We start from the raw sequence: 14,591 nt of genomic DNA, 5'->3' as shown, positions 1-14,591 counted from the left end.
AAGTTTTTTTTCCTACCATAAATTGCTTGAAGACCCCTGGTTTATATGTGTATAGAGAACATGTTAATGCTATTCATTTCTTACTGCAGGTATGACCAAGTAATAATATTTGAACTTTGGCATATCTAAAATCCTATAGAAAGGTGAATGATTTTTTTTAGCTATATATGACAGAACAATTATTTTTGAAGTCTAAAGTCATTCTTAAATTGGATGATTTGATTAATAAAATGTTATTAAAATGTTTAAAGTGAAGTTTTTTTTCCTGCTCTTGCATCTTCTGCGTCCTGGAAAGGCAGAGACGGAAAGGGCAGTGGGCGGAGCAGAAACAGAAATGAGGACTGCTGGCCCCACATTAAAACTTACACTGAGGGCTTCCCTGGTGGCGCAGTGGTTGAGAATCTGCCTGCCAATGCAGGGCACACGGGTTCGAGCCCTGGTCTGGGAAGATCCCACATTCCACGGAGCAACTGGGCCCGTGAGCCACAATTACTGAGCCTGCGCGTCTGGAGGCTGTGCTCCGCAACAAGAGAGGCCGCGATAGTGAGAGGCCCGCGCACCGCGATGAAGAGCGGCCCCCGCTTGCCATAACTAGAGAAAGCCCTCGCACAGAAACGAAGACCCAACACAGCCATAAATAAATAAATAAATAAATAAATAAATAAATAAATAGAATTAAATCTTAAAAAAAAACTTACACTGAGAGCAGGAGCAGCTTGTAAGACCGTAACTAGTAGGTGATCCGAGCAGCTTCTCTGCAGCTTACCTGACAATCTCTGATTGACTGCTGGAGCCAAATTTAATTTGAAAAATGGTACTTCAGGTCTAGTTTAGAGAAAGGGATACATATTTGATGAGCTCTCTGGCAGAGGTGCTTTTTTAACAAAAAGCACAATTTTGAAACTATAAAATAAACCTGCCTGTTGACCTGCTGACATCATTCGTCATCAGAGTGACGTCTCTCCTGCGTGCAGGGAGCACTGCAGGGCAAGAATTAGTGTTTTAAGAAGAAACAAAAGATAATTCAGTGTTTCTTAATTCATAGTGATGTGAAACTGGGGACCACCATTTTATAATAGATAAAATGACCTCTAAAATTCTATATGATTATGTAGTGGTAAAGACTTTGTGCAAACAAAATACACCACTGGGGGTTATCTTCCCAGGTAAAGGAATATTGGCTTCTCTGTAGACCGTATTTCTCAACTGAGCGTCTTTACCCATTTGAAGGCCATGTAAATTCATTTAATGGAACTTAACCAGCATTAAAACAAAAACAGAATAAAAACAGAAAATGTCCGTTCATCAGACTCATAAAACTGTAATTTCATTTTATGCACAAATTATCTTTGATTCATTTTGAAAATAGCCTGAAAGCCACTGCTTCAGAGAATGAGGAGCAGGCATTCTCAGAGCCTACTAAAAAGAAGGTGCACGTCCCAAAGGCAGAGCTGGGGTTTTTCTTTCTATTGTGTTGTTTGGTGGATCTTGTGGAGTTTTGGTGCCTTTGGTTTGTATTAGATTATTTGAGATGGGAAACTATCAAATGAACAGGAACGTTATTGTTAACTGACGGTTAGTGAAGCTTCTAGAGCTGGGCAGCTGGAGTCACTTCCTCCCGTTTCTCCCCATCTTCAGTGCGAGTGCACGTGAAGCTCTTGTTTTAAAAATAATCGTTATTTTATATAGTTTTATAGTCACATTACAAAATATATAATTTATTGCCTGAACAAAATACCAACTTTGTACACATAATCCTCAATGGATTTGTCCTCTGGGTTTCAGTGACTTTTGAGTTGAAAATGTATGTTACCCTTTTTTAAGTTCATTGTAATATGAAAGAATATAGTTATTTTTAACATAAATAGCACTCAGATATGACATTAATTTTTTAAATAGCTATTTTAGTTTGTGTAAAGATATTAAAATTTTGAATTTATCGTTTTTAATCATATAAGAGCTAAGGGTATTATGTTTTGAACCGAAATTTAAATGGTGGTATGTTAAATAGTTATTGGTTTGGCAGATAGATTTGATTTTCTAAATATCATTCAGTTCAAACACTGTTGAAATACTTTGTAATAATGGAGTAATTTTTTTCTTAAAAAATATGCTTACTGTTAAGTGTCTGCTATAGAGAGCTTATATTGTAGTATTTCTGCTCTGAAGAGTCTTCTTTGACTGTCTTTTTAAATCATAATCAAGATTTCTTATGATTTAATGGTACACAATCATTTCTGTTAAATGGACCCTATGCTAAGCCCTTGAGAAGTTGAGTTGTAAAAGTACTTACTGACAAAAAGAACAGATGACCATGATAAAATAAATGAAAAATAACTTCATGTCTCTTTTGGTTGGGGACTAAAACTACTGTGTCCATAATATTTAGTAACAAGAAGCAGCTCTTGTCCTGAAATATTTTATAGGATAACACCAGCCTTTATGATTACTAATTTGGTACAGATTTACTATGTAAAATGCCGATTACAAAATCTTGGTCCCCCCACCCCCACCCCAAGGCCATTCATCATTAACTCTCCCAGTATCTTTTGCATTTTTAGGGATAGTTTATGGTTGCTGTTATATCTGGTTTCTCTCTATTTGCAGATCTTTGTTAGAGTTCATTGTTGACCATCGATTAAGTTTAATGGATTGTTCACTTTCAATTCAATTCTGTTTTCTCTCTTTACTAAAACATCTCAGCAAATGCCTTAACCTCTGAGCCTCAGAGGAAGAATTGCCTCACAACAGAGAGACCTGGCCTCCTGAAGTGTGTCCCTCTCCCTGCTCAGGCGAGGAGGAGGGGACAGCAGGGGGGTGCACGCAGTGAACGCAGGTGCAGGCACGTTCCAGCACACTGGGCGGCACAGGAGCCTGACTGCAAAGGAAGTGGGGCCCTGTTAACAGAGTAAATGTTGGAGTCCACTTACACCTTTAATGCTTAGGTGCGTTGTCTCTGCTAAACAGAGGACGCTGAAGTGGGCTGTTACCCTGAGAACTTGGTGGTCAGTTACCCACTCAATGTTGCAGACCCTTTTAACTCGGCTTAAGCTCAGGGCAGTGTCCCCCCAGCAGAGTAAACCTCGAGAAGGAGCGCAGGATGGGTGGCAGGGACCGCAAGGAGGCTGCCCACGGGAGGGCTGATTCCCCTTCCCAGGCTCACACTTCACTGAAGACCTGCGCTTGCAGACTCGCTGCCTGACCTCAGGGGAGAGTGGTGCTCAAACGGCTAAGAAAGGCTTTCTGCGGTTCTCCTCCACCAGTGGTTTTCTGCGCTTTAAATGGGTTGTACTGAAATGGTGGTTACTATTTTATTAGAGCTATGACAACAGTAGCTCCTTATATTTACTGTTATATCCCCAAATAAAGTTTAATTGTGAAAATTGTTAAAATGGACATATTTATGTAGTATTTACACCTCAGGGAAGATGGGGCCAGTACTAGTTTGTGACTCAACCTGTGCAGAGTTTTTTTCTGAAATTATGTGATGAGGGCCTTAACAATTTTGATAGTGTAATTTGTTCCAATTTTAGAAACTTTGTTAATTAAAACAAATAACAAGATTTTAAGTTTAGCAGCGTTTTTAATATAAACCTAAAGATAGAGTTTTAGAAATTGTCTTAATAAATAATGATTTAATTAGGGACACCTAGTTACTGTGCCAGAAACGGATCTAGCAACTATAACAGGTGATTTCATTTCCCAGATCCTGCATTACTTTTCACAAGACTCACTTGCTAATAAAATAGACACAAATAGGTGTAGTTACACTTGCTCTCTTTAAAGCAAAACTTCTCAAAAGGACCACCCATACCTGTTTACTTCTCATCTCCCTCTCACTCGGCCTTTACTCTCCACCCCTGCCCCCCGCCAGCCTCCCCTGCCGCCCTTGCTCTGTCAGTGATCAGCGGCCACCCGCTGTGCTGTCAGGTTTGACAGTTACTTCTCCCACCTGACGCCGCCTTTCAGCAAGCTGTCACTAGCCGGCCACGCTCGGTCTTCATGCTGGCTTTTCCCCGGGGCTGCCGTGACCTCAGGCTGTCCCTCCGCAGTGGAAAGCTTTGGACCACTCCTGGGCTTGCTCTTTTCCCCCTTCCCCACCCCTGCTGGTCTCATTCAGCCCCTCGTCTTCAATACCACCAGCAGCCACCATCGGTCCTGCCTTCCCGGGACATCTCATGTCCGTTTATTGCTTCCTTTTCTCTAGCCTGTCCTTTAGTTCCAGGCAGTGTCGGGACACCTGGGTCTGCGTCCCAACTTGCTTTCTCTTTTTCCACTTTGGCCTCTGTCATCCATTCTCCACGTAGTATCAAGAGTTACTAAAAAACAAAAACAAAAACAAAACCAAAGTGTTTAATCCATACAGGATCCAGAGTTACTAAACAAAAAGCAAAAATCCTTAATCGTGTCACTGCCTTGCATACAGCTCTTCCTGTGGCACCTAGAATAAAACCTGTGTTTTTTTGCCCGTACTCTGTCAGCCCTGCTTGCTTACTGTGGCCGCTGCCCTTTCTCAGAACCCCACCCTGCGCTTGCTGCGCCCCCCTCAGGTTTCTGCAGGTGCTCGTCTTGTCCCCGCACGCCTCCTCCTCTCCGCATTTAGGTTATTCAGGTTCACTGCGGTTTATTCCTTTAGGTCACTGAGGCTCCGTTAGGTCGGACATCGGCTCCGCAGAGTGTCTCCATGACCACTTGGTCTGTGCGGGTCCCCCCTTACCCACCCGTCACGCTCTGTCCCCTTACTCTGTTCTGTCGTCTTCGTATCACGTGTTGTTCCTGAAGTTGTTTATTTACCTACACGTTTGTTGGCTGTCTTCCCAGAGGGTGAAAGGCCCTTGTCTGCTTTGTCCCTCACCTCTTCGGAGCTATTACCCTTGCACACCGCGGGAGCTCAGTAAGTCCTGTGGATTGAATGAAGAAAGAAATTTCTCTTTAAATTTAATTAGAAAAGCGGATCTTTTCTTTCTTTCTTTAAAATTTAATTATTTTCTCTTCTCAGATGTAAAATGTGAAAGCTCAGTACGTTTTTGTAGTCAGTCTGTCAAGTAAAACTAAGAATACCAAATAACACTTAAATGGAGAAAAGTTTGTTCTTATTTCCTTGTTTTAAAGGAGTTATTAGAAGCGTGAGCTTTAAAGTTTGGGAGAAAATTACTTTGATCTCAGATTGGAACTTTAGATGTATTTTTGGCCCTTAGAATCTGAAATACAGTGTAGTACCGCTCAAGTGCAGCCGATGTTACGTGCTGTTCGGCTATTGAAGACTTTTAAATAAGGAAAATTAAGCATGTTAATCTAAGACTCTCTCCACGTTCATTTTTCACAGGATGTAATCCCTGTTCATTACTACCTAATATCTCCACCAACAAAGACTAAGAATGGCAGCAAAGACAAAGAAAAAGATTCAGAAAAAGAGAAAGATTTAAAAGAAGAGTTTACTGAAGCATTACGAGATCTTAAAATTCAGTGGATGACAAAGTAAGTTTTAAATGAATTTTAATCCTCTAAGCGTTTACTTCTATTTTCCCAGTTACTACAATATGGTGTGTGTATGCAAAGGCTATATATTCAGAAATGTTAACAGTGGATACGCCTGCAAGTGCTCTTCAATTTTCTTGTAATTATATTTAGTCTTTAATTCCCTTTTGTGATAAGAATTTTTAAAATTTTAATCCTTACTCTGACCTGCTCTTGGAAGAGAATTTTATTGGAAGGTACAAAAGAGAAAATAAATCACTTTTTGCCCCCTTTCCAAAGATAATCATTGTCCTGTTATTATTAGCTGTCTCTGTATTTATACATGTAGCAGGTGAGTGATACTGTGTCCTGGTTTTCCAGTTACTATTTGATTACGAGCAAATTTAAAACAACCTTTTTAAACCTCTGGAATTGATCCTAAGGACAGACAGCAAACGGAGAAACACCTATTTAAGAATATCTACAAAAGTTCAGTAAGAAAAGTGAGACTCTGGTATGTGAGCCAAGGTCACTCTCCTCCCGCTCCCAGCTCAGTGACACGGAGCCTCCTCCAGACTGGCTGCAGCCAGGACCGCAGGCTTCCTGTCCCCTTGGCTTGGAGGACTCTCCTGCCGGGAGGAGCAGGGGGTCGGCACGTGTCGGCCAGCACCCCAGCCCCGCGGCCTGCTGCTGAGGCCAAGTCCTGGGTGAATTGCGTTGGGAGGCGGGGGCTCTCTCCTGCTCAGCCCCTGCTTGTGGCTCAGAGGGTCTGCCAGGTGGGCCCTGCTGAGAACGCAGGCCCGGTGGCCCCGCCCCTACTGGGAACCGTGGTGTCCCGCCAGGCAGGGCGAACCACTGCCGGCCGCTGCCCCTCCCGCCGCCCCTCCCGCCGTGTAGTCAGTAAGAACAGACGTAGTTTATTCAGCTTCCCCAGCTGGGAACGTGGAACTTCTGTCTCTTTGTTCATTCAGGACTTCAGATTCTTCCAAAACAGTGGAAATTTTCCTTCTTTGTAGACCTTAGGCATTTCTAGATCTTTTAATCTTTCTTAACTGTTTTTGAATGTTTTTTTCCCTCCTGTTGATAAATCTACTTATAGCTGGTACGATGGAAAGCTGTTGATGCTTACTTTCATCTGACCATCTTATTAAACTCATAAATGAAATAATTTCCGGTTTGATTTTTTTTTTTTTTTTTTTTTTTTTTGGTTTTCTCGGTAAGCATATTTATACTGCCTGCAAATAAATACAATCTTTGTCAGTAATTATATTTCAGATTGATACCTTAGGTTATTGACTGGAACTTCAAAACAATGTTAAGTAATATGAAAGACAAATTATTTTCTTTCTAAAAGAACTGAAATAATGACTGTTTCTCTTTCTTGCATATGTAGGCTGGATTCTAGTGACATTTATAATGAATTGAAGGAAACATACCCTAATTATCTCCCTCTGTACGTTGCACGACTCCATCAGTTGGATGCTGAAAAGGTTGGGCGTGTTCAACTTTACTATGATTCTCTTATTTTGTTTGCAGTATTAGATAAGGTTTGCCTTTGGAATAAGGGGGCAGTCTTTGTCTTCTCTTCTTGCTGACTGAAAACGTGTCGCCTCAGATTGAATGTTCTGTTGAGCTATTTTCATTAAGCTGACTCAGGACTCACGTTTGGTCAGTGGGAGGAGGAGTAGCTAGGAAACCCTAAGGATGGCTTTTCTGACCTTGACCTGAAGAGCCGGGAGCACAAGGCAGTGGTCGTGGGCCTGCTGGAAGTCTAAGGCACCCGCCGCAAAAGCGGAGCTCCTCTGCACTCACTTGGCTAACTTTGTTTCTAAGTTCTAAGAATTGGCCGTGTAGCTCCCAGCTGCCTTCAGCGGACCAGCTCTCACTGGGAGTCCTGGCTGTAGAAAGTGCTTGTAGCCATAATCAGTTAAGAGTCCTCAGGGGTTGAGTGGGAGCCCGAAGGCCCTGGGAGGAGCCAGATTGCTGAGGACACCAGGACACCCCGGTGCCCATAGTGAGACTCTGTTGGTTCTATTCCTGTTTACTCTCATTTCTGAGATTTCAGTAATAAATTAGAATTTGTCTCATCAACTAGTGCTTTTTTTACTTCTGTTTGCATGTGCTGTGGGACTGGGGTAACATAGCTGATCACGTTTCTGAACTTTTAAGTTACCCAAGGAAAGAGCTGCCTCTGTAGAAAACAGTTTAGATTTCTGTGAACTTCGTATCTTGCGTATTACTCTGTTCAGCGCCAGTGGGGAGCGTAGGGTAGGTATTTTCCCGTCTGAGCTCAGGTTTTCTAGAGATGCTGACCGTCGTAAAGGTCACACCAGGAGCTAGTGCGGAGCCCCTGGGCTGCACAGCCTACCTGGTCCCGCACCACGGGAGTCCTAACTCTCACGGGTGTGACCCACGGAAGTGAAATGCGTCAGGAGACTCATGGGTACATCCAGTTTTTTCTTATTTCTTCTTTTTTTCCTCCCCAGGAACGAATGAAAAGACTTAATGAAATTGTCGAAGCTGCAAATGCTGTTATCTCTCACATAGATCAGACGGCCCTAGCAGTTTACATTGCGATGAAGACTGACCCCAGGCCCGATGCAGCTATTATAAAAAAGTACCTAACCAGTAAATACTCTTTCTTGCATCTCATTTCTTAGTTACTTTTTTTAATTATTGAAAATATCCTTCTCTTCTGGTATTTTTTATATCCTTATCATTGGAGTTACCGATTTGGGGGTACTCCATCCTTAAATATCTTATAGTAATTTTCTCTAGTCGTTTAAGATTAAGCAAAAGAAAAGTCGTTTGCTTCCTCCACCATCAGGTGCTGTCATGGTGGAGAGGTTTGAGTGACAGTGGTCAATCAGTCCAGCCATTTGGGGGATATGTGTGAACTGGACACATGGAGAAGGAAACACAGAGCGCCCTATAAAATTAATTTTTCAAGTGTTTATTGACCAATAGCGTGACAGACTCCAAATTTAGTTTATAATGCTTATTAGTAAAGTGGTAAGAAATAAAATTGGGTTAAAACCATTATCTGGCAACTTCAGTTTTATGAAACTGGGTTTACAGTACTACTTGAGGAGAACAGGGGTGGGGGAATTATAGTTTAGCCTTAATAAACTCTAACATGATGTGTACAGCAGACACGTAGCTGGGTTTAGGCATTTGTAAGGCTCCATCCTTGTGAGAGTGTGGTTTCCACTTGCTGGTGTGACGGTCCGGCGGCTTTCCCGTTCACCCTTCCACGAGCTCTTACCATCATCTCCTGATAACACCCCCAGTACCAGTTTCCCCTCTGTCGCTTTGGCTTATTTCCAGCCCTGGGGGGTCCTTAACTTACAAGGGTGGAAGTTTCCTCCTCTTAGCTTTGTTGTAACTAATAAACTGAAACCGTGCAGGCTGCCTGAAAATATGGTAGTTTCCCTTAAAGATTCCATCTGCTTCGGTCAGAATTTTTTTTATATACATACAAAACGCTTGATTTTAAACTGCTAGAACTCTTGGCCTTACATCGTTTATACTGATATTATAGGTCTCAACGAATCTTACAAGCAGCAGTGTTCAAGCGGAATAAAATTTGTTCAAAATAGGTTCTTGGCCATTGTCAGCACCCTTTCACACTTTCCAAAGGAACCTTCTCGAAACATTGCTATTTTATTGTTGTTAATAATAATAGTGGCTGGTGCAGTCACCATTTATGAAATGCCAGTTATATACAAATGCCAGTTATGTGCATTATGAAATGCCAGTTATATCCAAAGGATTATTTGGGGCATGCATTTCTCATTTCCAGCTGCTTTCGCTTAAGTCACTCGTGTCAAAAATTGCAAGATGGCCATTTTGGAATCCTACAAATATTAACTTTTTGTAGGGGATCTAAGTTTTAATTAAACTGCAGTTTACTTAGGCCACTGAAGTATCTAATTGAAGTTGCTTCCTAAAATGTAGCTATTACCACCTTGATCAGTCCCTAACTAACTTTGATTCAGAGACCAAGCACTGTATGTAGCACCACTGAGAGGGATGTAAAAAAAATGAACAAGACACTCTCTACTCTTAGAAAACATACAGCCTAATACAGAAGATGATAATTGCTAGATGGAATGTGATTAACGGTCATAATAAGTATTTTAAACTGTGAAAGCCCATGCGAAGGAGAGCAGGGAAACCGTCATGGATTAATAGGTATTTAATCTGAGCAGGTCAGTTCAAAATTAGAAGAGGGTAGGAAGAGAACATTCCAGATATGTGGAATTTAGGTTATTGGATCAGAGAATGCGGAAATAGAAAGGGGTCTTAAAGGTGATTTAATCCAGGCCTGGCGAGTCCAGCACGCCTGTCACCCCAGCTCGCCCTCCAAGCTCTGCATCCTGCAGCCCTCCTCTGGGCGACCAGGACAGTCAATCAGGATGCCATATGTGAGTGGATATCCAGACCTGCCCTGCCTGCCCAGTTCTGTTCCACGGCCCCCGTTCTCCCTCACAACGTGGGGAAAGCACTTGACTGCTGACCGCTGAGGCTGCTGTAAAGCATGAGTGAAGTACTGCCGAGACATGTCAGGCGCCGCCTGGCATCGAAGAGGTGGGGTGAGGAGGGAGTCAGTAAATGAAAGCCCGACCATCCTTCTGTTCCTAAGTCCACAGTGACCAAGCACTTCAAGTCCCCAGAAACGCTTCCCAGGAAAGAGAGTGAAAGTTGGCTCTTTTAAACTTTGAAACTCTTTGCACATAAACTCTTGGGCATCTTTTAGGCGTAATTTCATCTGCATTGCAAATGTATTAAGGTGGGTAACTTAGGTTGTAGCAGGTTATTGGCGTTGTTTTGGGGTTTTTTTAAAATTCTTCTTCTCATTTTAATTGTCTTTTGTACAAATTGTTGATTTTATAGTCCCAGCAGATTTCATAGGTGGCACGTTTCACTCTGGGTCCTTCAAAATCATGCTTACCGTTAGACAGTTTGTTCATCCCATATCTGAGTGCCTCCTGGTCATCTTCTCAGCACTTTTAATCCTCGTCTTTAGACGTATCTGACAGGAGTTGGACAGGATGCGTCAAATAAGCATTCTAGGGGCCAGTACTGTCCCAGGAGTGTAGGCTGTTGCTGTATTTCAGTCAGCAGCAATTTATTGGGTGTCTGTTCCGCGCCAGGCATTGTTCTGGGCATTTGTAACACATCAGAAACAAAGCTGCCTGCCTGGAGCAAGGCAGGTGGCCCCGGCGATTAAGAGCAGGGGTTCCAGGACCGGCCGCAGAGCTCGGAGTTCTGGATCTGCCGCTGCCTAACTGTGGGACCTTGAACAGATCGCCTGATCTCTGTGTGTCTCGATTTCCTCTTTTGCAAAATAGAGGCAACTGAGGGTCTTTTGCTCATAGAATTATTTTGAGTATAAATGAGTTAATGTGTTAAAATGCTAGAGTAAGCCTTGTATTCCTTTGCTCTGTGTATGCGTGACAGTTCACGACTACACAAGTATGTAACGACTGACATTTATAAGAAGTTGAAACACTTAAAAGATACTGTTCTAAGAGTTTCTTAGCTGGCAGAATTGAGAACCCAGCAGTCTTTCCCCTGTGTTGCGCAGGGCCTGCTGTTTCAGCCAGTTACAGCGACCCTAACTCATTTAGTCTGTGTGTGGAACACAGTGGCTCAGGTGTTGTGCAGTGCAGACATCTCTCCGCGGCCACACCGCATTCCTGCGTTGTAAATCTTAGGCAGAGAAGGCCTGAGGCTAATTTCGGGTGAGGCTGCGCTCTTGAAGCCGCTCTCCTGACGTGTGGAATGTGTCGGTTTGGCGCACAGTGACATGGACAAGCTGAAGTCGACGCTCGTGGACGCCCTGTGTAGGAAGGGCTGCGCCCTGGCCGACCGCCTTCTCCAGGCCCAGGAGCAGGACGGCGCCGCCTCGAGCGACCTGGAAGGGCAAGAGGAGGAGGGCGAGAGCGCCCTGGATGCTCTGACGGAAACTTTCTGGGAAGCTACAAAATGGACTGATCTTTTCGACAGTAAGGTACCCTTTCTCCTTCTTGTTTCGCTGCAGTTCTTGGGGGTGCATCCCTGATCCCTTGTGCCCAGCAGGCCCGGCCGGAGAGGACGAGGGTAAATGGAACGAGGCTGAGCTGGGCTCCGAAGAAGACGAGGCGCTTAGCGAGGCCTCCCTGGTCTTCCCGGCTTAGAAAGCACTTGACCATTGTTTGGTCTGTCTGCACAGTGGCTGGTGGACCACGCTAGCTTGGGAGACAGTTGGAGAACGTGTGTGGCGGGCCTTTGGTTAAGCCATTTATGTATCAGCTAAAATTAAGGGCATCTGAAAGCTGTCTTCGTACCTTCCCGCACCTGTCCCTGTGCGCATTTGTCAGGGATGGAGATGGGGGTATTCTGGTTAGTTTAGATATTTGTTATTTCTCTCCAAACTCTTGTAACTTCTAAATAACTATCATCTTGATTTATAGCTGATCAGTTTTTAAAGCCCAGTTTAGAAAAAGTAACATTGATGAACTTTTTGGGTTTAGATTATAAAAACATGTAAAATGCCTTCTAGCTCTCTACTATAATTCTTAACAGTAGAGATTATATAGCTACAGGTATTTGCCAGTCTTCCTTTCTTCTGAACATAAAGGAAGAAAAAAGGAAATGAAATCAGTGGAATTCTTCTTCCAGCACAAACTATTGGGGTTTTTTAGTAGACAGGTGCTTGTTTTCAAGATTAACTATGGTGAACAGTAGTAAAGACTCCTGCAGTAGGAGAAAATTCTTCCTATCTGCTTCAGGTTTTTCCACCTCAGTACAGTAGTGCTTTTATAGAGGGAACTCAGTAATGTTCCAGAAACTGAAGGAAGCAGCACCAGAGGTTAAGAATTTGGATCTGAAATCAGGCCCTTGGAGCTTGGATTCTGCCCCTGCCACTTTGACCTGTGTGACCGTAGGCGGGTGACTGAATGCTCATGTGGGGCTGTGGTGCTGCGTACCGCGGGCTTTTATGAATGAGTATCACGTACCTGGAAGGGCGTCAGCAGTACTTGCTGTTACTACTAACAAAGTTATCTCGTGTCTGCTGTGTGCCAGACACTGCGCTCGCTGCTGGGAAAAAGGTGAATAAGAGCCTGGCCCAGCATCAGGTCGATAGACACTTGATGAGCATCACAGTAAAGCTGTCGTAAAGAATTCTGTTCTTGCCACAGCGCTCTTACGTTAGGGGCGTGCATTATGTCACCTGTCTGTTTACTGTGTCTGTAGCAACAGTTGTTGAGCCCTTTCCTTGTCTCTAGAACACAGGTAAGTGTGACAGGATTCCTTTCTTTGAGGACATGCTCCACATTCTAAAAGTGGAGACTAAAGATATAAACAAATGGTTATGAGTATTTTTGACAGATGCAGTAATTAAAGGTAGAAAACTTGTACAAAAGGAAGCAGTTGAAAGTAAGAACATGTTTATATAATCTGACACTTCATTTGTTTACTTTTATCCTCTTTTGCAATTTTAGGAATTCATAGTGACTCTGTAGTTTTGTACTTCTGACTTGCAATTTTGTAATCACTTATGTTAGCTCTGCTTTCTTTTGCAGAGAGGTATTTTGGTATGGTTTCCAACAGCTAGTGACTTATCATACTAGCTTTCTTTCCCCAAATAAATTATCTGTTCTGTGGGATACCCAGCTCTTTTAAAGATGTTAATTGTTGTTTTAAAAAGTTGTTAAAATTTACTTGATGTAACATGTTCATTTGAAAAGCTACACCTCTGTTAAAGCCTCAATTCTTTCATTATTTTTCTTCTTTATTTTTTTTTCTTGGATTTTTATTTATTTATTTATTTATTTTTGGCTGCGTTGGGTCTTTGTTGCTGCGCGCAGGCTTTCTCTAGTTGCGGCGAGCGGGGGCCACTCTTCGTTGCGGTGCGCGGGCTTCTCATTGCGGTGGCTTCTCTCGTTGCGGAGCACGGGCTCTAGGCACGCGGGCTTCAGTAGTTGTGGCACGCAGGCTCAGTGGTTGTGGCACACGGGCTTAGTTGCTCCGCAGCATGTGGGATCTTCCCGGACCAGGGATCGAACCTGTGTCGCCTGCATCGGCAGGTGGATTCTTAACCACTGCGCCACCAGGGAAGTCCAGTTCTTTCATTATTAAAGCAATATGCCTTAAATTGTAAATATTTTGTAGATAAGCTGTATCTTGTTTTACATTGTAGGTTTTGACATTTGCATACAAGCATGCCTTCGTAAATAAAATGTATGGGAGAGGCCTTAAATTTGCAACTAAACTTGTGGAAGAAAAACCAACAAAAGAAAACTGGAAAAATTGTATTCAAGTAAGTGATATTTAAATTGCCACTGTTGGGTGTCATTTCAATATTGCAGAGTGACAAGATAGAAAGCCTTACGGTAGTGATAAAACAGTACCAACTTTATCATGACTAATTATTAGTCTAATTAACATAACGTGAACTATAAAATAAATGCATGCAAGGTAGTCAGTAAGCTGTTTAAATTTTTAAAACATTTTTCACTCCTGTCCAGAAAACCTATATTTTTGGCTTTTAGTGTTTTCAACATAGGCAAAATGCATTGCATATTTTGTGTAGTTAGAAGACAGGTTTCCTTTATGAAGGAAACAGATGATTTCTTTTAAATACATGTTGGCTCAGTTCTAAAATGGTTGAACTTCTAGAGTTTATGTTTGATCTTATTCTTCATTTGACATGATAGGCCGTTTTTTATTTTACCATGTATTATATGCAGGGAAGTTCTGTGGTTGAGCTCTCTGCACAAATTAAATGTCAAGTGTAAGAACTTACTGAACTCTGCAGAAATTGTTTCAGCCTCGCCTTGTCTTTGTACATGTATAGTTGGTTTATGCTTAAAGGGTATATGGAGGTTGGGGTACGCTGGTCCTGCCAAAGGCGGCCGAGGGTCTGGTCTTCATATTGAAGGTATTCTTTGGATGTAAAACTCACCTGTAGGTTTCTGGGGCAATTTCTGGTAATTAGAGTAAACTATAGGTTATCTTTACTCTCAGACCTTTTCTGTCAGTTCAGATTGTAAGACATTTCAAATTCACTTCTTCAGATCTTTGAGGAGGTTGAGAGAGCTCTTTCTGGAACTTAATGTCTTCTCATCACGTAGGCTATGAACTGA

The 14,591-nt window shown here is 42.6% G+C and overlaps 1 protein-coding gene across 7 annotated transcripts in view; it reads left to right on the top strand.

Moving 5' to 3' along the window:
• TPP2 (tripeptidyl peptidase 2) overlaps window positions 1-14,591 on the top strand; it is a 68,625-nt gene that overhangs the window by 52,141 nt on the left and 1,893 nt on the right. For 4 of the 7 annotated variants that reach the window (XM_082434601.1, XM_082434603.1, XM_082434602.1 and 1 more), the window contains 5 exons: window positions 5,327-5,478; window positions 6,851-6,947; window positions 7,944-8,074; window positions 11,266-11,473; window positions 13,646-13,765. In XM_082434601.1, the coding sequence (XP_082290727.1) occupies window positions 5,327-5,478; window positions 6,851-6,947; window positions 7,944-8,074; window positions 11,266-11,473; window positions 13,646-13,765 (708 nt within the window). Of the gene's footprint in view, window positions 1-5,326; window positions 5,479-6,850; window positions 6,948-7,943; window positions 8,086-11,265; window positions 11,474-13,645; window positions 13,766-14,591 lie in introns of those variants that run through there. The other 3 variants (XR_014255982.1, XR_014255983.1, XM_082434605.1) reach the window with 3 other exon arrangements.

This window comes from Balaenoptera physalus (genome assembly GCF_965194825.1).
Source record: "Balaenoptera physalus genome assembly, chromosome: 18".
Lineage (NCBI taxonomy): Eukaryota > Metazoa > Chordata > Mammalia > Artiodactyla > Balaenopteridae > Balaenoptera > Balaenoptera physalus.
The sequence above is the reverse complement of the archived record's forward strand: the minus strand, read 5'-3'. Positions and strand labels throughout refer to the sequence as shown.